We start from the raw sequence: 24,248 nt of genomic DNA, 5'->3' as shown, positions 1-24,248 counted from the left end.
TCCTTTTTTTTCCTCTGTGGTTCTGGCTCAGTATTTGTAGTTGGGGATGTTTTTGCTGCCTCAAGTTTCTTCTTTGGTTTTGGCTCAAAATTAGTAGTTGTGTTCCCAGAGTTCTCTTTTGGTTCTACAGAATTTGTCGTTGATGTGCTGTTTCCTGACTTATTTGGTTTTGTCTAAGTGCTTGTGGTTGATGTTGCATTTCCCGGGCTCTTCTTCAGTTTTGGTTCAGAATCTGTAGATAATGATGTTTTCTGTGCACTGCGTTTCGCCTTCGGTTTTGGCTTTGTCGTTGCAGATGTCTTCCTAGACTTCTCTTTTGGTTTACAAGGATTTGTAGCTGATGTTGTGTTACAAGACTTCTCTTTTGATTTTGGAGAATTTGTATTTAAAGTTGTGTTTCCAGACTTTTCCTTTGATTTTACAGAGTTTGCACTTGATGTTGAGTCCCCTGAGTTCTTCTTCAGTTTTGGCTCAGCATTTGTAGTTGGTGATAAGTTCCCAGAGTTCTTTGGTTTTGGCTCAATATTTGTAATTGATGCATTCTCTGCATTACGTTTCTTCTTCAGTTTTGGTGCAGCATTTGTTGTTGGTGTCGCTTTTACATCATTTTGTGTCCTGTGATCTTGGTTATCTCCTACATGACAGGTGTCAAACTGGTGCTGATGCTCACTGCTTGGTTGTGATACTCCAGATTTCGTTCAGTCTGCTTCAGATCTTACCCATGCAATTTGGATTTTGTCAAAGGGCTTTACAAGTCGCTTTACATGAGGCTTCAAGAGGAAATCCAGCAGTCTGCGCTGACGGACGACTCTCTCCTCGTAGTCAACTGAAGTCTGCTCACAAACTCCCAAAACTTCCTCCACAGCAACATTCAGTCGCTCTTTAATTAACTTTCTCAAATCCTCGACTGGATTCATTTTCAGCTGTTAAATAACAGTTTGACTTATTTGGCAGTAACTAAGACACAAAGTGTTCACTTCGTCACTTATCAGGACAGAAACGCTTCATTTCCTGCTGACACTGTTTGTTGCTAATCAGTCCATTTATCAGAGATAACCTCCCCAAAACCCAAAGACAGCAGGTTTAATCGCCCAATCCGAATCCGAATCTAACAAGCGCTGCACAAGAGATGCAACTTCAACAGTGGCTGGTTTATAGGCTACCTCCAACATGTGACTTGCTATCTGCTCATCACCTGCCCAAAAATGTAAAATTTGAATATCAATATTAAAAGCACACCATTTATGGACAAAAATGTATGTAAAAAACTCTAAACTTTAACATTTAAAATGCATTCACTTAAAATGTAAAAAATAATCAAACCAGTTTGGTCAGTATTCAGAGGTTTAATACTGGTGAAATGTGTCTGAATCCAACTTAAGAGACAGTCTCTGGAAATAGGCATAAGATCTAAGAGTACGCAAACTGTTTTACATACAAGATTCCCACCATTCTCACTTTTGATAAATACAATGAAAAAGACTTAAACACTAGCTTTAATCATCTGCTTAAATTGAGACCCTAAGTTACCCTGGTGATAATACAGTATTCAGTCACCATCATGAGACTCAAAACCAGCAATAAGACTGCGATTAGGCAAACACTGACACAATGTGCAAAAGTGCAACCCAATCATTCATTTCATTCATTCTTTTTCATTTCCAAACTGCGTATATCTACAGTTTACATCATGATTGTCATTAAAATGATTGTCTCTGTGATCATTTAAAACTGTGCAGAATTTTGGAGCCTAATAGAACTTAAACTCCTATTACTTATACTCCTCTATTACTCAAAGAAAAAAAACTTTCTGGATTGTATTTCATCATTTCTCTCACAAAGCACACCCTCACAAAAGTCAGATGAGAGCTGGCTAATGCACTAAACTCAGTTCCTGTACCACAAACAAGGCATTTTGATTTTATTTACAATCAACACCATTAAGTAAAAAAAAAATAATGGTCAACCTCACTAACTTTATAAAGTCAATATACAGTTATTGGTGAATACTACAGTATATGTGAAAAAAGGTTTCAATATTTTGTTAGACCAATAAGTCATAATCAGAGGTCTGAGGACCTATATATATTATATACACACATATATATATATATATACACACACACACACACACATATATATACACACACAAAAATATATATATATATATATATATATATATATATATATATATACACACACACAAACACACGTACTGTATTTCTTGTTTTTTCATTGCTTTTTTTAAAATCTTTTTTTATTTCGTTTTTTTATTTATTTCTGTCTTTTTTATTTTTATTTTTTATACATAAGGACATTTTCATGTAACTTTTTACTAATGTCTTGCTATTTTCTGGCCCATTTATTGTTAAGTTGCTTGTTGCCCTTTTCCTATGTTTTTGAAAGAAATCAAGCCAATTTGCTTTGGTTTCAAAGGGTCAGTGAAAGCATGCACGGCTTCAGATTTTTAACTAGAGGAGCTTTCTGCATCACTTGCGTGTACTCTCTTGTGCTTGCTGCGCTTTGTCCAGGTGGAGAACCGTTCTCCACAAGTGCTGCATTCGTAAGGCTTCTCCCCAGTATGTAACCTCATGTGTGCTTTCAGTTCTGTCCTGTGGCCAAAGACTTTTTCACACACTTCACACTTGTATGGCTTTTCACCTGTGTGTGTAATGAGATGCCTTGTCAAAGTCGTCCTGGTGGCAAATTTCCTCTTGCACTGGGAACACTTGAAGGGCTTTTCCCCAGAGTGCACACGGAGATGATTTTTGTAGGACGATGAATCTGCAAACTCCTTCCCGCACTCACTACAAGAGTACGGCTTCTCACCCGTATGGATTCTCGTGTGCTTCCTCATATTCACGAGCGAGCTGAAACTTTTATTACAGGTGTCGCATTTGAACGGCTTTTCTCCAGTGTGAACCCGAAGGTGCAAGTCGAGGTTGTAGCGCCGGTTGAATCCGTTTCCGCAGACCTTGCATTTGAAAGGCTTCTCAACAGAGTGAATTATTACGTGTTTGTTCAAATCCCAACTCTCCCTGAACATTTTTCCACAGGTGTCGCATTTGAAAGTCTTCTCAACAGTGTGGGATTTCATATGAAATTTGTAGTTTTTGAAATTAGTCATCACTTTACCGCACTGGTCACACTTGTAAGGGTTATCACTATCCTCGACGCTACCGCCTGATGGGTTCCCATGTTTCTTCTTTGGTGGTGGGTTAGTACTTACATTTGCTGTTGTGCTCTCATCTTTACTTTTCTCGCCCTGTGTTTGCTCTGAACTTGTTTTTGATGTTGTCTTATCGTCCTTGCGTTTCTTACTTGGGTCAGTACTTCCTTTTAAATTTGTGCTCCCCTCCTTACGTTTCTTATTTAGTGTTGGTTTCGTACTTGAAGTTGACGTTACTCTCTCATTGTTGGGTTTCTTTTTTGGTGTAGATTCAGCGCTTTTAGTTGATGTTGTCTCCTCACTGTCAGATTGCATGTTTGGTGATGGTTCAATACTTGTTGCTGATGTTGTGCTCCCATTGTTTTGTCTCTTTCCTGATGTTAAGTCCTTGCTTTTTGTAGACGTGTTTCCATCATTAGGTTTCTTATTTGGTGCTGGCTTTGTACTTGTAGCTGATGTTAATTTCCCATCGCTGAGCTTCTTATTTAGTTCAGTACTTTTAGCTGATGTCGTCTTCTTACTCTTAGAATTTTTATTTTGTTCTGGCTTAATACTCCCAGTAGAAGTTGTTTTCCCACTACTGTCTTTCTTATTTGTTGCTGGTTTAGTACTTGAAGTTGATGTTGTTTTCCCATCATTGGGTTTACTACTTGTTGTTGGATTAGTACTTTTAGCCGATGTCGTTCTCTCACTGGTATATTTCTTACTTTGTGTTGACTCAACATTTCCAGGTGACTTTGGCCTCCCATCTTTGCTGTCCTTATATGGTGTTGACTCCCTGTTTCCTGTCAATATTGGTTCATCATCATCACATCTCTTTTTTGGTGTTAGCTCTGTGCCTCTAGGTGATGTTTGGGTCTTATCACTAGATTTCTTTTTTGGTGTTGGTTCTTTACTTTCAGTTGACGTTGTGTTTGCACCATTATTTTTCTTATTCAGTGTTAGCTCAGTACTTTTTGTTGATGTTTTATTACCATCACTAGATTTTGTATTTGGTGTTATCTCACTATTTCCCTCTGTTGTTGGGTCGCCATCATTACATTTCTCATTTGGTGTTAGCTCTGTGCCTCTAGTCAATGTTGGAGTTTTATCGTTACATTTCTTATGTGGTGTTGTTTCAGCCCTTGTATTTGATGTTTTATTCCCATTGCTATTTTTCTTATTTGGCATCGGCTCACTATTTCCTTTTGATGTTGGTTTCTCATTGTTCCCTTGTGGCTCTGTCCTTGTAGCTGATGTTGTGCTCCTATTGTTGTTATTCTTATTGGATGTTTGCTCAGTACTTGTAGCTGATGTGTCCTCGTCATTGCTTTTCTCGTTTGGTGTAGATTCAATAAGCCTAGTTGGTGTTGCATTAGTAATGTGATCTGGGCTCTCAGCTCTAACAAGAGAGTTGTGACTGAGGTGTTGGCTGTCAGTGCTTGATGGTGATACTGCAGAACTGTCCTCATCAAATTCAGGTAATATATCATTGTGTGCATCGCTGAATTGAGGATCGTTATCCGCTGCACTCACAGTTTGGTCAGGGTCCAAAGCCTGAGACTGGTCACCAGGGACACTTCCCTCACAAGTTGAAGTCAACTGAGAGGCTTCAGTCTCCTGCTGCTGTGCAAGCTGCTGTTGTTTCTGACTGATGCACATTTCCTCGCATTCCTCTTTAATCGGCGGAGGATCTGGTGGGACCTCCACCTCCTCCTTAAAAATAGGTGTCAGTGGGAGTCCTGAAGAGAAGGACAAAGGAATAAGACAATGATGAAATGATGTGTGTGTATATACATAGGACTACTGGTATATTTATCAGTTGTGATGTGAAAAATCTACCAAGTACTGAAAATGCAAGATGTGTTCCTATCCATCATCAGTTTAGCTGATATTAGTTATCATTTTTAGCTTTAACGAAAGAATAAATCTGCAACAATGGTGAGCTATTGTATTAATTGTGATAGGTTGAGTGATTATTCTCTTAATTTGTATTGCCACGTACATATATCTGATTGATCCTGTGGGTTAATGCTCTAAAGCCCACCCGATTATCATGTACTCTCCTTTTGCCCTTTTTTCGGTGTAAATAACTGAAGACCCTGCAATATTTTTAAAAGAAAAATAAAAGCATTAACTATGTAAAGATATCAGAGTCTCTTGAGCCCTTTTTCTTTTTTTTTTTTGCTAAATTTGTCAAAACAAGCAATTACAAAATGTCACTATTTCCTGAAATTTTAAAGATCAATTTACTGATTAATGGAGAAAATTGTGGGCAGAATTATCAAGAATGCATGTATTGTTGTAGCCCCACCGTATTCACAGCTTCTCTGTCACTCCATTTTTAGTCTTCATTAGCATGTGTTAAATGTTTATTGTGTGAGTTCAACAATTCATAACCTGCAATCAGTGGTGTAGGAACTACACCTACATTTTAAAGTAAAAGTCCTGAATTCAAAATCCCTATATATATATGCAATGCAATGGTGCCGTTCAATTCACAAAGTGAATTTTAAGGGTCACAGATTTTTGGTTTTTACTTTATTTTTGTAATTTTGTGAAATACTGGATGATTCAACAGCTTTAATTGGACCTTTCAGCTATTAAACAAGAAACATACAATCACTGACTAAGATAAATAAAACGTCAAGCATAAAATTATATATAAGTGAAAATTAAAATTAAATAATTTAGGCAAAAGAATATCTTAATTAACTCAAATTTATATTTGACTTGAAAATAACCATTTCCTACTTATTTTTATTTTAGAAAATGTTTTCGATTTTTTTTTCCAATTCAAGATACTTGAATATTCAGTTTCATTTTTTTTTTTTTCAAAATTAACAAACTTTTTGGCCTTGATCTGGCTCCATACCCTCCTCCCTAAGCAAACTTCCGTATATATTGTGATATCACGTGTGCAAATATTTGGTAAAATATAACCATTTTACAGTATGCAAACAATTTGGACACCTGTAACTTCCTAAACGACGTCCAACTATAACCCATCACAGCATTAACGTTAAATATTCCTTTAAAATCCAAGTGATCCCTAACGTTACATCTGTCAAACTGGTTTGTTTGGAGCTTTATGGTGTAAGGTGAGGCTTAGACATGACTTTACATGAACTGGATCAAGTAATAATATTTTTTCCAACCTGTTCGGTGTAACTTTATCTCAGGTGAAAAAACGGCATCCAGCAGTCTGCGTTGTCGAGTGATTTCTGCCTCGTAGTCTTGCGCTCTCCTTTCAAAGGCTCCCAGTATTTCCTGAGCAGCCGCAGTTAGTCGGTCACAGACAAAACTCCTCATACTTTGGACAGAAGACATCGTTGAAGTAAAATTGAGATTCTTTTTACTCGCTAAAACTTGATAAAACTCCTTCTGAATGTGCGTTTACTTCCGCATCAGACGACAGCAACAGGTGGCTCACACTGCCACCTGTTGTCGTGGAAACGTATATTAATACTTTGCGTTGGCAGGCGACGGTATGACCCGCCCTACTCTACTTTACTCTCCCTCTGATTGGACCATCGCTAACATTCAACCAATCAAAACAACAAAGGCAACGAGTATTAGCCAATCAGAGTGAGAGAAGGGCGGGTCACGGTGTGTAGTCCTTTAAATCAATGGTGCAGTCTCGAGTGTAAAATCTGCTAATAAAACAGCATCCTAACTACAGTATTGAAGTTTATAAAAGTACTTTAAAAACGTAGGCTATTACTTCTTGATTAACCATTCGAAACCTTAGTTAATTCGGCTTGATTTCTTTCCAAAACATGTAAAGAAGGCAATGAGCAACCTTCCAAAATTGGCAAGAAATTAGTAAAAAAAAAAAAAACATTAACTGAAAATAAAAACGCAAAAATAAATAAATAAATTAAAAATACAAAAATCTTTCAAAGGTGCAAAAAATATAAACATTAAGTTTTCTGGACATTTCTTGCCACATTGATTGTTGCTTTTCCCCCCATTTTCAAAAGCAGTCAAACCATTTGTTTCAGGTTCCATAGACTTCGATGCTTGTGAAAGGCATCTGAATGCAGCACAACAAAACTTATGTCAATCAGGTTTTTTAAGAGTTAATTTCTCTTCCTTTCTCTTACATTGACATTTGCATTTTCTTTATTTACTTTGTCTTAAATACTTTTAACCATTTAACCACACAAATTATTTCTGGTTCACACGGATAAATTAATTACACATCCCTCTTGTACACATCCAATATTTATTTTCAGTACCCTCTGAACCCTAAAACTTTGCAGGTTTGAGAGGCCCAAATGAAACCATTTATAGCTAGAACTGTCGATTTTGTCGAATTTCTGACAGCTCTAAAACACAATTTTTAAGGAGGATTTACATTTTGCTAAAGAAATACACAGTTTCTCTCGGTGACAGGTCTCACTCCAATGCTATTTGCTCTTTGTATTGGCTCCAATACTACATAGCTTTGGTAAGAATACAAAAAAAACACATCACACATTTTGCCTTAGTCACTCAGGGGGGCTCAACAAAAAAAATGAAATAAAACAAAGCTGAACCCCAGCCCCTCTCCTCCTCTGATAAATGTACAATACAATCTCTTCAGCAAGTTTTTGATGCATGACACTCCAAACTGGTTGTTTTATATAAAATAAAGAAAATAAATAATGTTGGATCTTTTTTTTGTGAAAGTAGCCTCTAAACCATTAATATTTACACCATGTAAATAGTAATAACTAGGAGTGAGAATCACCAGAGGCCTCAAGATACAAAATTATCACAACCCTTAAATCACAATATAATATTATTGTGATTTTAGATATTTTGCGATATGCCAAGTATTGCCACAACATATTGAAGTGTAGGCTATAAACTTTTTTCAAGTACAAATTATGTCCCCAAAAGGAAAACTTTATCAAAATATTTTTTGTCTAATAAGAATTTTCAGTCTTCAATGCATCTCACTTCAATTATTTTATTGCAACATCACATATCTAGTGAGCTAAAATTATTCAGTTTTTTATTCATCAGATGGAGTTTTCGTGTTTTCTTACATCATTGGTTGCTGCTTTATAATTGTCCATCTTTCCGGATGTACATTTCCTGATATCCTGTTGGAAACTGCCGCGGCATTGAGGTCGTCCATTTAATTTCCAACGCCTGTACGATGGCTAGCAGGATGCTATTTCGGCTGGTGCTCATTCTACTCCATCTTTCCTCGATGTTTACCTTTGAAAACACATCCAATCTAATTTGATACGAAAAGTTTTCTTGCAGCACAGACGCTGATATGGCCTCTCCACTGTCTGCACTCTCGGATGCTTTGTCAAACTGGAGTTGAGGGTGAACTTCTCTCCGCAGAACTCTCAGTTGTGAAGGTCGCCTGCGTGAATCTCCCCATCGCCTCGTGAGATTTCTTGTGCCGGTCGCGGCTCCCTTTGAGGCGGAAATGTCTTTCACAATACTTGCATCCGTAGGGCAGTTTCCCCGTGTGTGTTTTCACGTGACTTTTCAAACTCTCGTTATGCTCGAATGCTTGATCACACGTGTCACATTTGAAAGGCTTTTCATCGTCATCACTGTAAATTTTCGTTGCACTGTGGCACTCAGAACAACTGCACTCTGTACTTTCTGTTTTCTTAGTATATGGATCATTTTTGGCCAATCTTGCTTTCCCATGGCTGCTTCTTTTCTGATCTTCGCTCTCAGTGCCATGAGCGTTGTGAGAGAGGAGCTTGTGGTCTACATTTGGTTCTGACACGTCTGATTTTTCACTACAAATTTCATTTCCTCGCCAAATACTGCTCACACTAGCTGGAAGCTGGGTTCTCTTACGATGGCTCAATAATGATTGGCTACAGAACATTTTCCCGCAGGTTTTGCAAGGATATGGCTTCTCTCCTGTGTGGACGCTCATGTGGACGTTTAAGACGCTGCAACGTGAGAAGCGCCTCCCACATATTTCGCAGGAATATGGCTTCTCACCTGTGTGGACTCTCAGGTGTCTCACTAAATGTGACTTAAAGGCAAAATCTTTTCCACATGTGTCACATTTGAAAGACTTTTTGCCTGTTTGAGTTTTACAAGGAATCTGTGACAGATTAGAGCTGCCGATATTGTTACTGTGACTTCTTATCTTTAGCTTTGGCTCTGCATCTCTAGTTGATCCTGAGCCTCCATGCTCGCCTCCTCTCTGATTTTGGCTCTCAGCTACATGAAAGTTATGAGAGAGCAGCTGCTGGTGACTGTGTGCTTCTGATACCACACAGCTGATAACTGGCATCTTGTCTACAGACTCTTTCTCTGCTGCACTCCTATTTTTGTCAGGATCCACCAACAGAGTCTGATCTTCACTCCGGTCCTCATCACAAGTAGGAGTCAGCATAAATGTATCAGCCTCCTCCTTCAGGTCCAGCTGCTCTCCCTCCTGACTGACGCAGAGCTCCTCCTGCTCCTCTTTAATCTGCGGAGGCTCTGGGTCCTCCTGGTCCACACTGGACTTCCTCTCCTGGTTACAGTTTTCTGAAGGGAAAAAAAATATTGAAAAGCAGAAAATTAACTGGCAACAAATGTCCTAATCTATTAATCATCAAAGTATTTTCAATTTATCTCAGTTGTGAGGATTTCCTGCTTTTCATTGTCTTATGTGACAATGACCTGAATTAATTTGGGTTTTGAACTATTTGTCAAACAAAACAAGATGTTTGTCACTTTAGGAAATTGTGATGCTTTTCTTAGTGACATTTACAGACCTGACAAAAGCACATTATAGTAGAAAAATGCCCACCACACATTCCCAGATCCTAAGATGACATATTTAACCCTTTGAAATCAAGGAAGACATCACTTTTTGTATGCTACTTTAAATTTCGTCTGGCCTTAGGTTGGCATTATCGTTTGGCTCTTATAGTTATGTTGCCTCTGCAAGACCCTTCTTGCTTCTGCTTTGTCTTGTTTGTCAAAGCACTTTGTAAACTCTGTTTTTAAAGGTGCTATATAAATAAAGTTATTAATTATTATTATTGTTATTATTATTATTATTATTTCTAATTCCACTGTGATGTCCATATCAATTAAACTATAACTATAAATACATAGCTTTTTAGTTTCCCTTTTATAACTACAAATATACAGTTTAAGACCTTTATTACTTCAGTTTACATTGTGCTAACTTTTGGTCAATTTTAAATAAAGTTGTTTTTAATCAAACTGACACACCAAAAACCTGGGGACAGGTAGTATCACTCCAACATTTTTTTAAATGTATTATTAAATGGATAATGTGCAATGGCAAACATAAAAGAGGGGACAGAGCACGGCATAAATCTTATCTTATTTTTCCATGCAGGTTTCATATTGTCTTTAAGTCTTTTCCTGTGAAGCACTTGGTGCAGCATTTCTTGTATGAAAGGTCCAAATACAATTTATTAAAATCATTATTATGGATAAAACATCCATCCTCTCACTTTCTCTCTGGCTAGTGATCATTCAAGCTTAATGTGTGCAATAATAGAAGAAAGAAAAGGACAAAATTTTGGCGGGGGCCTGCGCCTGCGTCAGGTGCTCACCAAGAGTTCATAGCAGGATCTACATGTGTACAAGTACAAATTTGCTATTTGTAGTAAAAGTAGTACAATGTTGTTCAGTGTTAAGAGAAAATTAAACATAATACTGAAGGCAGCAATGCAGAGTCAGAAAGATGTTTGTGATGTTTGATGTCTTGCGGTGCCCTTGCGGCCCCTCCTCCCTCCTTCCGGGGGCCACTTGTGGTGCAGGTACGGTGCCTGAAGTAAGTGCGATAATGGTAAAAGGTTTAATGAATGTCACACACCTGTCCTCTGAAGCTTTGTCTCCGGCTTTGAAGCGACATCCAGCAGTCTCTGCTGACGGACGATCTCCTTCTCGTACTCGGCGATAGATCTTTGAAAAACTAACAATATTTCTTCAGCAGCGGCAGTTAAACGCTCGTTAACAAACTTGGTTAAATCCTTTATCGAAGACATTTTTTGACAAATTAATTTGCCGCTTAAGTGACAGATTATTTATTTTGCATCTGCCGGTGTTTGCATCCCCGTGTTGTTTCAGATCATAAATGTATAAAAAAATAAATCAGGTCCAGCTTACAGGGAGAGCTAACAACGGAAATGGCGAAGCTAGCGGAAGGATGCCCGCGTGAGCAGTGGAGTTTTCAAAATAAGGTGCAGGTGGTAATAAAATGCATGAGTTTCTAGGTTTCTAGTCACAAAAAGCCTTTGAAACCTGAGCAATTTGGCTTAATTAATTTTAAAACATGGAAAGAGGGCGATAAGCAAATGAACAAAAATGCCCTAAAAATGTTCTATAAAGTAAAATAAATATTTAAAAATTAATAATTACATTTTTTATTTATTTTTATTTTGCAGTTTGCATGACCTTTCTGGCCCAGTTGCTCAGTAAGTTTTTCCATGTTTTTAAAAGACATCAAATCATTTTTTTCAGGTTAAACGCTAGGACGCGGAATCCAACACAAGAAAACCGATGTCAATCCAGGAGTTAAAGGGTTAAACATGCTACTTGTGTCCTTTATGAAATAAAAATGAAATAACACCAAATTGTGAGAAAAATGTCTTTTTTTTCTTTCATTTTGTGCTGGATGTTGAGGGTCCTGACAATGTGTGATATGTATTCCAAAGTAAAAAGTCCAATACATGTACCCTGAAATAGCTACAATTCTGGAAACTTTAGGAACTGTAAAAACACATTGCTCTGAAATTACTGAAAATGATCAATATATTTTGGTTGAAGACATCACTGACTACATACACTGAAAATCAAGCACTGTTACTCATTAATTTCAGGGAATTTACTAAGTAAATGCCTTGTATTTGAGTACTGCTGATATATAACTATATTTTAGTGGTAGTCAAATATAAGTACACTGTGATTGGAGTACTTGTATTTACTTCAGTGTACATACATATGGAGTAACTATTCCTAATATGTCGCAATTTTTTAATTCAATTTGTAAAAGAAATGCAAGTTTTCTTTTATTTTACACTTAATGGAGGTAGTGTATAATAATAACAAATGGGCATGTTTACATTTAATAGGATTTTGTAACGGTGATGTCAGTCAATCTAAAATGCAAGGTTATGCTTATTTGAAATTTTAAAATATTAGTACAAGCATTTTAAGTTTTTGTTAAACTGATAACTTGAAGTGATTTTGAGACACTTTATGAATTTAGTACAAACATCAAGACCACAGTATTATTTTAACTACATTGAACTTGAAGTTAATTTGTCCGCAGTATGGGAGATTACGACTGTTTCAAAGAAGAACTATTAGCAAACAGAAACATAAGTAATACAGTCAAAGGAAGGGAAACTTTACATTAAGATACTGCAATCTCATTTTTAATCAAAACATTTTTACATTCAGTGACACAGACGGAGCTGTTGTAAAACTGTTCTTCATGCAGTCAATGAAAACTTCTTCACAAGTTGTTCAATGGTTTCTCCTCTGTTTAATGATCCTCGTCTTTTGGGTTGGTGTTTTTTTTAAGAGTGTGTTTCGAGTAAAACTTTTCCCACAAGTGCTGCAATTAAATGTCTCCTCCCTTCTGTGACTTCTTGTGGGTTTTGACCACGAACCACATGGACTGAATTGTCTCCCACATATTTTGCCAACACAAAGCAAGCTACTTGTCTGTATGCAACCTTGTATGCTTTGCTAAATAAGACACGTCAAAGAAACTTTTTCCGCAGGTCTTGCAAAGATACGGCCTCTCACCAGTGTGTGCTCTTCTCGTGTGAACCGTCAGGTCTCCACTAAGTCGGAAAGCTTTCCCACATGTTGTGCAAACATACGGTTTCTCACCTGTGTGGATTCTCAGGTGCTTCTTCAAGTCTGGCCTCCGAGAGAATTTTCTCTCACAGGTGTTGCACGAATATGGTTTCTCACCTGTGTGGATTCTCATATGAGTTTTCAGTACTGACATATAACCAAATGTTTTCCCGCAGGTCTTGCAGACGTACGGCTTCTCGCCTGAGTGGGCTCTCATATGCCGTTTCCACGCTGAGATGTCACAGAACATGTTCCCACAGGTGTTGCACAGGTACGGCTTCTCACCTGTGTGGATTCTCATATGGACTTTCAAGTCACTCATCTGTCTGAAAGCACTCCCACATGTTTGGCAAGAATAAGGCTTTTCCCCCGTGTGGATTGCCATATGCCTTTTCAGTACTTGCATGGCACAGAATGTTTTCCCGCATGTGTTGCAAACGTAGGGCTTTTCACCTGTGTGCATTCTCATGTGGAGTGTCAACGCACTGCTAATTCTGAAACCTTTCCCACATATTGTGCACACATATGGCTTCTTATCTGCGTGGATAAGTAGATGAGTTTTCAGTACTGATGAGTAACCAAATCTTTTCCCGCAGGTCTTGCACAGGTACGGTTTCTCCCCTGTGTGGGTGCTCAGGTGTATATTCAGTTTTGACTCAGACTTAAAATCTTTTCCACATGTGTCACATTCAAAAGGCCTTTTACCCGTGTGTGTATTACGGTGAAGCTCTGATAAATTAAGGTTGTTTACATGATTACTGCAGCTTCTACTTTTGTGGTGTCTTTTTTTAGGTTCTGGTTCTGCATTTTCAGTTGATTCTGAGTCTCTGTTCTTGCCTCTTTCCGGATCTTGGCTCTCAGCTTCATGAGAGCTGTGAGAGAGAAGCTGCTGGTCACAGTGAGCTTCTGATACCACATAGCTTATGGCTGGCATGTTAACTAGAGACTGTTTCTCTGCAAGAGTTTTATCTGGATTCAGGTACTGAGTCTGATCTTCACTGTGGTCACTTTTCTCATATGTAGAAGTCAATAAAAACGAACCAGTCTCCTCCTTTAGATCAAGATGCTCTTCCTCCTTATTGATAAAAAGTTCCACCTGCTCCTCTTTAATCTGTGGAGGCTCTGGGTCCTCTTGGTCCAGACTGGAGCTCCTCTCTTGAATACAGAGCTGCTGGTCAAGGAGAACCTCCTCCTCCTTACAGACATGTTGCTGTGGGAGCTCTGGAGGGACAGGCAACAAAAGAAACAGAGTATTATGATAGAGAAATAGACATCCAAGCAGAAAAATACAAGGGTATCTGTAAACCATTAGGATCATACAGTGGGGGAAACAATTATTCACGTTTTTCACATTAAGCATGTTTTTAATGTAGTTATTCACAGCAAGGCTGGTTCTAGGCCTGGGCAAGGGGAGAAAATGCCCCCAAAATGCTCTAGCTGCCCCACTAATGCCAAACATAGGCATCTTTAGACCTGGAAAATTCTCATTTTGAGCAGCTGTTGTCACTAAAGCAGGGAGACACAACTTGCCCACGCATGTTCCCCAAACATGTTTCGAGAATTTTAGGCATTTCTAGCATTTAGGAGGTTTTTAGGATTTTAGTACATTCCTCCGATTTTAGGACATATTTAAGATTTCAGGACATTTCTGGGATTTCAGCATTTTTTTTATACTTAAGGACATTTCTAGGATTTTAGGACGATTATAAGACATTAAGTCTTAGCTATGATCTCTGTCTGGGGATGAGTGGGATTCACCACTGGCACTTTTTTAAACAACAAGCTTTATTTTGATAATGTTTTATGCATACTGAGACCTTATTCATACTAACAGCACAAAAACAATTCCCAGTGAGTATCACTTAATTTTCATTGTTAATCAAAAAATGGTTTGGGGGCCACCCAGCACCCTATTCGTGGCCAGATTTGGCCCCCGATAGTTAATAGTTTTATGCACTATTGAGTATCACTACCACAGTGCATAAAAAGGCACAAAATGTTACCTTTATCAAAAAACTTTGGATAAAAACATGACACGGTTCAGCATAAGTGCCTAAAGAATAGCTCATATCACTAACATCTCTTACTGCCCCCCATTCAAAGCAGGCTAGAACCGGGCCTGATTCACACTACATTTACACCACACGTTGGTATTATCAGATATTAAGAAACTGTAACATTTCAATCCATGAAAAAAACAATGTGCAATAAAGTGGAATTGCATCGGGAAAAATATTGACCACATTGACTAAAATCTACTCAATATTTCGTGGAAAAACCTTTGTTTGCAATGCCACATTAAGTATGTCTTTCAACTATTAGGATCCTATATAAATCAAACTCCTCTGGTAGTTTTATTTAAATAATAGCGAGGTTTAGCTCACCTATCCTGTGTATCTTTAGTTCAGGTTTCCAAACGATATCCAACAGTTTGCGCTGACGGTCGATCTCTTCTTCGTACTCGACGATAGTTTTTTCGAAAAATCCGAATATTTCTTCAGCAGCGACAGCCAGCCGTTCGTGGACGAACTCCCTCAGATACTCAAATGAAGGCATTGTTTCCTCATTATAAAAAATATATCAGCGCAACGACAACAACAGATTCTTCCAACTAATTTATTACATTCATGGAGCTAACGGAGCTAACGCTACTAACGGTTCCTGTGTTTACTTCCGCTTGTGTCACACTGATAAGTTCCGACAGTGGACGTGACTGAGGTTTTCTTTCCGCTTTCAACTGATGGCATTTTATTCAAAATTCGTGTTATTTTCGGTCATCATTAGTAGTAACGATGTACACGTAACTCACTGTAATCCACGAGGAAACTAAGTGCGACTTTACAAACTACTACTCTTAACTGATTGGCATCTTATTTTGTTTCATCGCAAAAAATGATTTTGTATTAAGTAGAATAAAATATTTTTGTTAAAAAGCAGTGACATGTATTCTGTTAATTTAAGTCGAAATTCAGGTGTAATGCAAATGGTAAAGATAAATTTAAAATAAGAAATCTTTAAATTTATCATGATGCATAATGGTCCAGTGCCAAGGTGAAAAATTACATATAGTTAAGTCTTGGATTACATCCATTACTTTTTTAAATAAATCATTTTATTTCTGTTTAATATGTATCCATATGTTGCCCACATACAGCCCACAGATTCTGATCTGTGTCTGAAACCAAGTGCAATTTAGTATGGCCCCTACATAAAGTTTCAATGTAAATATATCCATTTTAAATATCACCTGCTTCATCCAAACTCCCTGACAATGTACACATATTTGCAAATGGACCTGTAGGACCTTTATTTAAGTAACACTGATATAAAGCTATACATTAGTGGTACTCAAGTACAATATTTAAAATATGTATATATTCATTTCAAGATGTAAATGTATCAAGCACCTTTTTACATTTTGTCACAGTTGTCGTTTAATTCAATTTCTTAATTCTGCTGTATGTCATACTAGTTCAAAGTGAAGATAAGTAACATTGTGGTCATTTTAGTCTCGTCATTTAACTGGCATTAACCAGTAACTATTGTGATAAATAAGTTAGTCATTTGTCGAGTGAAAATGCAAAAATTTAGAATTGGGTCACAAAAAAAGGGAGATTAAAGTGAGAATAGCAAAAAGAAGGCATGTTTGTATTTATTGGTATATTTATATGGTAATAAACAACAGTGGTCAGTCACTCTCAGATACAAAATACACTTTTGCAAAGATGTGCAGGAGGCTTTACATGAAGCTATTAAATAGAAAACAGACTTAAGTCCTTAAAAAGATTAAGATACTTCAAAAATCGACATTTGGCAAAACCAACAACCATCACGATCACACCATTACTTGAACAGCCACGACTGTGCACTCACTTTGAAACTTACATTTGTTCTTGTTTTGGGAGATTACAGTTGCTTCAAAGGAATACTGTTGCATACAGAAAAAGGAGTAATACAGTCATACAAAGGAAAACTTTACATTGAGATATTGACATCGTATCTTCAGTTGAAATAGTTTATACTCAGAGATGTAGCTACCGCAGACGTGGATTTCATTCAGTTGGTGAACACGTCTCCACAGAAGTTTCAGCTTGATATTTTCTACTGTGTATATTGATCCTCTGGTGTTTTTGAATATGATTTGAGTAAAAAATGTTCCCACAAGTGCTGTTATTATGTAGATCCTCACTTCTTAGAGTTCTTGTGTGTTTTTACTATGAACCACCAGAATTGCATCGTCTCCCACATATTTTGCAAGTACAAGGCTACTTGTGTGTATACATGCTTTGCCAAATAAGACACATCAAAATACATTTTCCCACAGTTCTTCCAAATTCTCCTCGCCTGCGTGGGCTCTTCTCATGTGAACCAACAAGTTACTCTTTCTTCCGAAATCCCTTCCACATATTTTGCAAGAATATGGCTTCTCACCTGTGTGGGTTCTCATGTGCACTATCAAATCATCGTTACGTCTGAAATCTTTCCCACATATTTTACAAAAGTACGGCTTCTCACCTGTGTGGATTCTTCTGTGAACGTTTAATGTTGATGTCTGACTGAATCTTTTCCCGCAGATCTTGCAAAGGTACGGCTTCTCACCTGTGTGGGTTCTCATGTGGACTTTTAAGACACTGCTAAGTCTGAACTCTTTCCCGCAAACTTTGCATCGATATGGTTTCTCACCTGTGTGGATGGTCATGTGTCGCTCCAGCGATGACTTACACTTAAATTCTTTTCCACATGTGTCACATTTGAAGGAATATCTACCTGTGTGAGTATTATGGTGAATGTCTAAATTGTTACTTCTGCTTTTGTGATGGCTCTCAGCTACATGAGAGCTGTGAGAAAGGAACGGGTGGTCACTGTTTGGGTCTGGTACTCCAGAACTTATAATTGAAATGTAGCTTAAATGCTTTTCCTCCACCTCACTCGGAGTGTTATCCATACTGAACCTCAGAGTCTCATCTTCACTGTCGTCACTTTCCTCATAAGTAGGAGTCAACATGTAGGTGTCAGCATCTCCTTTCAGTACAAGTGGCTCATCTTCCTCGCTGGAGCACAGTTCCTCCTGTTCCTCTTTAATCTGGGAAGATTCTGGATCCTCTTGGTCCAAACTGGAGTTCCTCTCCTGAATATGGAGCGGCTGGTCAGCAAGAACCTCCTCCTCCTGACAGTCATGTTGCTGTGGGAGCTCTGGAGGGACAGACAACAAAGGGAATAGGGTACTGTGATAGAAAAAATAGACATCTGAGCAGAAAAATACAAGTATATCTTTAAACCATTAAGATCCCACAGTGGAGGCAACAATTAAGTTAAGATAAGTATTCACTTCTACTCCTTTTCGGACATGTAATATGTTTGTTTACTGAATATGTTCAATGGGCATCCTGATGTTGTTTTTCTTGCTTGTATTTTTTTTTCTCCTATTTTATTTGCCGGGTTCAAAATAAAGATTTAACTAACTGAATTAGTCTATTTGATTACACACACACACAACCAAACAAAAAACATTACAATTTTTTGTACTTATTGTCATTATTATTATTATTAGCATTGATATAATAATTATTATACATTATTATAAACATACATTTTATTATTATTATCATTAGCAGAATTAGCAGTAACTCAGGAGTTGTTTTACATTATATGCTCTAATCTAAAGCGTTACCCTTTTATCCTGTATCATTCCACTTTATTGCACGAAATGTTTTATAGACTGGATACAGTGTTACAGTGTTTATCTGTCTGGTTTTACTGAGTTAATGTCGATATCTGGTCTAGATTTCTTGTGAATAATGTTAGCTTCTTTGGACATACATCTCATGCAAAAAGAAAAATATATATATATATATATATATATATATATATATATATATATATATATATATATTGACAAGTAGAGTAACGCACTTGATTCTCCCGCTGTATATTAAGGATACTCGGGTTTTTAAGGACCATTTAGGTTTTACACACCTATCCTGTGTACGTTTATTTCAGGTTTCCAGACGTTTTCCAGCAGTCTGCGCTGACGGTTGATCTCCTCTTCGTACTCGACGATGGTTTTCTCAAAAAATCCGAATATTTCTTCGGCAGCAACAGCCAGTCGCTCGTTGACAAACTCTCTCAAGTACTCAACTGAAGACATTGTTGCTTAATGACAAATGAAATGATTATCTGCACTACGACTACAATATCATCTCTCGGCTAGTTAGGCTAATTACAGACGTGCTAACGCTGTCGCCTGTGTTGTTTACTTCCGCTGGTGTCACTCTGTGGAGTTCCGATAGTGGAAGTGCCGGAACTTTTTCTTCTTTCCGCTTTCGACTGATGGCATTTTTATTAAAAATGCATTACAAACAAAATATTGTGCTTACCAAATAAACAGCCCACCAAAGGCGACAGCCAGAAACATGTGTACCAAACCTTTCTCTGTACAAATTATGCTTCTGAATTTGATTTGATTTGAACTTTATTTATTTCGTATATATTAAAAAAAAAGAAATACAAAAAGGATATAATATAGTTATACACAAGCATATAAGCATATCCGAAAAGGAGTGGGAGCAAGTAAAAACTTACTAACCGTTCTCCATTAGTTATTGAAAAATAAAATGCTTTGCTTCCATTTTATACAAAAAAAAAGAAATTTCTATGCAATATTCTATGTGCAACATATTTACATTGTTATTTATTTAGAAAAAGAAAACAAAGTGCAAGAAAAAGAAAAAAAAAGTGCATGTTTTGATGGGTCCGTGTTTTTACATGTGAGCCTGTTAAAAAAAATCTGACAAGACTGATGCTCTTTTTGAATTCAAGTTTCTATTTTATTAGGAGGAAGAAGACTTCCATAACAGCATTAACAAGATGTCAGTGCACCCTGACTCAATTTAAACATCATCTGTTTAATATATATATAGGGTATGTTTTTAAAAAAAAGAAAAGAAAAAAACATTATTTTTGTTATTATAGCCCCAAGGACAAAAAATATGCAAAGAAAAAAACTTCCATTCTGTTTTCTTGGTGAGGACTTTAAATGGTTAACAGCCATTACTGTGTGTGCACTCACTTCAACATTTTACCTCTATTTGGGAGATAACAGTTTTTTCAAAGAAATGCTTTTGTGAGCTGAAATATTACACAGTCATATATAGAAAAAGTATACATTAAGATATTGACATCTTACCTTTATTTAAAATGTTTTACATTAGGTTATAGATGTAGCTACTCAAAAAGTGAATTTCATTCACTGATCCTCGTATTTTTTTAAATACATGATTTGAGGACAGCTTCTCCCCAAAATGCTGCAATTATGAGGCTCCTTCTGTAAGTTCTTGTGTGTCTTGACCATAAACTTCTCAAACTGAATTCTCTTCCACATATTTTGCAAAAGTGTGGCTATGTTCCTGTGTGCGTTCTCATATGATTGTCAAAGTCAGATGCATCAGAGCATCTTTTGCCGCAGGTCTCGCAAACGTATGGCTTCTCATCAGCGTGGTCTCTTCTCATGTGCACCATCAACTCACGACTAATTCTGAAATCCTTCCCGCATGTTGTGCAAACAAATGGTTTCTCGTCTGTGTGGATTCTAATGTGCTTTTTCAGCCCTGAAATGTCACAGAATCCTCTGCCGCAGGTCTTACAAACATACGGCTTCTCGCCTGTGTGGGATCTCATGTGGATATTTAAGTTGCTGCTACATTTGAAAGCTTTACCGCATGTTTTGCAAGAATACGGCTTCTCACCTGTGTGAGTTCTTATATGAATGTTCAATGAAGATGTTTGACGGAATATTTTCCCGCATGTTTCACAAGAATACGGTTTCTCACCTGTGTGGGTTCTCATGTGATGGCCCAAAACTGATTTGCTACGGAACATTTTCCCACAGGTGTTGCAAGGATACGGCTTCTCACCTGTGTGGGTTCTCATGTGGACATTTAAGATACTAGAACATGAGAAATATTTCCCACATATTTTGCATGAAAATGGCTTTTCACCTGTGTGGACTCTCAGGTGTCTCTCCAAATGTGACTTAAAGGGAAACTCTCTTCCACATGTGTCACATTTGATTGGCTTTTTACCCATGCGAGTATTACAGTGATTCTCTGACAAGTTAGGGTTGTCATTGTTACTGTGACTTCTGCTTTTGTGACGTTTTCTCTTTGTTTTTGCATTTCTGGTTGATCCTGAGCCTCCATGCTTGCCTCCTTCATGTTCTTGGCTCTCAGCTACTTGGAGGTTGTGAGAGAGGAGCTGCTGGTCACTTTGTGCCTCTGATACCACGGAGCTGATAACCGGCATGATGTCTACAGACTCCTTCTCTGCTGCACTTTGAGTTTTATCAGGATTCAAATACAGAGTCTGATCTTCACTCTGGTCACTGTCCTCATAAGTAAACACGAAGCTATCAGTCTCCTCCTTCAGTGCAAGCCGCTCTCCCTCCTGAGTGGTGCAGACCTCCTCCTGCTCCTCTTTAATCTGTGGAGGCTCTGGGTCCTCCTGGTCCAGACTGGAGTCCTGAATACAGCTCTTCTGTTGGTCAGGGGGAACCTCCTCCTCCCAGACATGTTGCTGTGGGAGCTCTGGAGGGACAGATAAAACAGGATACTACTGTGATTGCAAAAATGTCTCGCAGATTAATTCCCATAACCTATGCATATAAAGCATTGAGCCCTGTTTTGAACATACTAACAAACTGTTAATGAGCTCATGTGTTGAAATCTTAAGATTCAGTTGATTTAAAAACATTATTTGTCATGTGACTGCTTCTATATTTTTATCTTATGTCTTATACTATTTAAATTCAATATTTTTTATGTTAATTGTTTTGCACCAAAACACCACGTCAAATTCCTTGTATATGTAAATGTACTTGGTAATAAAAGAATCAGCACGCTCACACTACTTTAAAGCAGATGTCTGTTTCAGTATATGGAGTCAAACTGTGGTATTCTCTGGATAATGACTTCAAATGCAACTCGAATATTATTCATTTTTAAAGAAGGTATAAAGAAAAAATATCTATGTATCTACAGTAGCCTCTGTTATTAGTGGGAAAGGGGCAGGTATTAGGAGTTTTTCTTCGTCCTGCTCCTGTTTGTTCGAGGACATGTATATAAGTAGAAAAATTGTATCATGAGTATTTGTTATTGTTTTGGAAATTACACACTGAAATGAGCAGATAAACCAAACATGAATATTATGACTATTTTGAGTTAATTTTATTTGATAGGGACAATGCAATTTAATAAAGTTCCAATACGGAGTATGAAACTAATGTGTTGCATAAAGAGTGTTTAGCTATTGCTAATTTTTAACATTAAAAATTCATTAAAATATTGAGTTTCATACATCATAATACACTATAATGGGAGGCACAATAAAATTCATATTTTGATGTTGTCCTATGTGTTGATGTTTTGGAGTATTTCTTAATGTATGTAGTGACTATAGTGTGTTTTTGCTTTTAATGTGCACTTTAGTATCAACCTCACTTCTCATGTATATTGTAATGTGCTTTTTTTTTGTTTTTATATGTAATGTAATCAGGACGTCTTTGTAAAAAAACAGCTTGATTCAATGGCCTTCCCTGATTTAATAAATTTAAAATAATAATAATAACACACCACAATATATAGGCTAAAATATACATACCACCATACACCAATAGACTAACACTAATACCCTTTGTACATGGGAATATAGTCCATGTGGTTTGATTGGTATTTATTTCGAACAAAACAAATAAAACAAAAATTATTTAAAAAAAAAAAAAAGCAAAATAACAATAATTGAGCAAGGCGATCATGAATAGACTCAAATAACCAAAAGAATTAGATCTTACGTGTTCAGAAAAGAGTAGGAGGATGTATAAAGGTATTATTTCTTACATCTTCTCAGTTACTCCTCAATTCATTAACTTCATTTCTAACATGTTTATACACATACATACACTTACATAATTACACTCACGCATTTACAATCAAACACACACATATCCATATATACGTACATATATCCATATTCCTAATAGATTCTCAAGAGACTATTAAAGTTTTACACACCTATCCTGTGTACATTTATTTCAGGTTTCCAAACGTTTTCCAGCAGCCTGCGCTGACGGTCGATCTCTTCTTCATACTCGACGATAGTTTGTTTAAAAACTCCGAATATTTCTTCAGCAGTAACAGCCAGCCGCTCGTTGACAAACTCTCTCAAATACTCAACTGAAGACATTGTTTCTTGATTACAAATGAAACAGTCATCTAAACGACTGCAGTACGGTCCTCCGGCTAATTCAGGGCACCAGCGCTGATGTTCAGTTGTTCTTCTTCCTTGTGTATTTTTGGCGAATATCGACACCTACCGTACCGGAGTATTTAGAGCAGAGTCCAGTTTACGTTGAATAGCCAAATAAAACCAGTTTCCTTAATTGAACTCGTCTGAATGGTTGGTCAAACTACAGACATATAGCATATAATAATAACAATAATAATAATAATAATTCTCTCTCTCTCTCTCTCTCTCTCTCTCTGTGTGTGTGTGTGTGTGTGTGTGTGTGTGTGTGTGTGTGTGTGTGTGTAAAAGTTAGCTAAAATAATTAGCATATTAATTATATACAGTCCAATCTATGTACAAATGGAAGTAATGGGACAAGTACGTACAACCCAGACAAATTAAACGAAACGAAACGAAACGAAACGAAACGAAAAAAGAGACACACGTAGGAAGACACACAAGGGTTTATTATATGATAAAGTTGTAAGATTTGCAGTAATTAATAGTTTTTGTTGGGTTTTTTAAGCACATAGCCTATTTTTAAGTTTGATTTTGTTTTTAGATATGTATCTAGATCTGTTTTTTTTAATGGTATATGAGGGCAATTCTTTAGGGCAAATTTATATTATAAATGCAAGATGTAGCTAATATAATGAGCAAATTAATTATATACTGTCCATTCTATGTACAAATGGAAGTAATGACACAAGCAGGTGCAACCCGGACAAACTAACTAAACTGAACTGAACTAAAATAAAACTAAATAAAATAGAGATACATAGGGAGACACGCATAGGTCTGCCTAATTAGTTATATGACAAAGTTGCAAGATTTGAATAAATCAATCGTTGTATTTAGTTTTTATCACATATTTTTAAGTTTTATTTTGTTTTAACCCTCTATGGTACGCACTATGATCCCAGTTGGTAAAAAAATGTTTGGGGTGTTTTTTTGTCTTAAAATAGACCAAATAAACATAATTAAGAGACATTTTCAAAAAATATTATTTTTTTAG

At 37.0% G+C, this 24,248-nt stretch overlaps 3 protein-coding genes and 1 pseudogene across 8 annotated transcripts in view; all 4 read right to left on the bottom strand.

Moving 5' to 3' along the window:
- Positions 1–6,592, bottom strand: part of LOC121944268 (uncharacterized) — a 195,523-nt gene extending 188,931 nt beyond the window's left edge. For 4 of the 5 annotated variants that reach the window (XM_088076515.1, XM_088076518.1, XM_088076517.1 and 1 more), the window contains exons 1-2: positions 6,307–6,592; positions 4,685–4,890 (exon numbers count right to left, since the gene is read on the bottom strand). In XM_088076515.1, coding sequence (XP_087932641.1) covers positions 4,685–4,890; positions 6,307–6,478 — 378 coding nt within the window. In that variant the 5' untranslated portion in view covers positions 6,479–6,592. Of the gene's footprint in view, positions 1–1,326; positions 4,891–6,306 lie in introns of those variants that run through there. The other variant, XM_042488009.2, reaches the window with a different exon arrangement.
- Positions 6,593–7,357: 765 nt separating this feature from the next.
- On the bottom strand, positions 7,358–11,313 carry LOC121944270 (uncharacterized). Its single transcript, XM_042488012.2, has 2 exons — positions 10,962–11,313; positions 7,358–9,652 (listed from the first exon to the last, which is right to left on the bottom strand). The coding sequence occupies exons 1-2, from the start codon at positions 11,131–11,133 to the stop codon at positions 8,457–8,459; spliced, it is 1,368 nt and encodes a 455-aa protein (XP_042343946.1). The 5' UTR covers positions 11,134–11,313; the 3' UTR covers positions 7,358–8,456.
- A 1,190-nt stretch (positions 11,314–12,503) lies between these two features.
- LOC121944701 (uncharacterized) lies at positions 12,504–19,255 on the bottom strand (annotated as a pseudogene). The gene is made up of 3 exons (XR_015776391.1): positions 18,932–19,255; positions 17,471–18,148; positions 12,504–14,176 (listed from the first exon to the last, which is right to left on the bottom strand). The product of XR_015776391.1 is annotated as an uncharacterized LOC121944701 (transcript).
- Positions 19,256–19,467: 212 nt separating this feature from the next.
- Positions 19,468–23,344, bottom strand: LOC121964950 (uncharacterized). Its single transcript, XM_042515122.2, has 2 exons — positions 23,020–23,344; positions 19,468–21,537 (listed from the first exon to the last, which is right to left on the bottom strand). The coding sequence occupies exons 1-2, from the start codon at positions 23,189–23,191 to the stop codon at positions 20,354–20,356; spliced, it is 1,356 nt and encodes a 451-aa protein (XP_042371056.1). The 5' UTR covers positions 23,192–23,344; the 3' UTR covers positions 19,468–20,353.
- Between the last annotated feature and the right edge of the window lie 904 nt (positions 23,345–24,248).

The sequence above is a fragment of the Plectropomus leopardus genome, chromosome 4, assembly GCF_026936395.1.
Source record: "Plectropomus leopardus strain MGB_pleo_1.0 chromosome 4, ASM2693639v1, whole genome shotgun sequence".
Taxonomy (NCBI): Eukaryota; Metazoa; Chordata; class Actinopteri; order Perciformes; family Serranidae; genus Plectropomus; species Plectropomus leopardus.
This window is presented reverse-complemented; position numbering and strand designations above follow the sequence as displayed.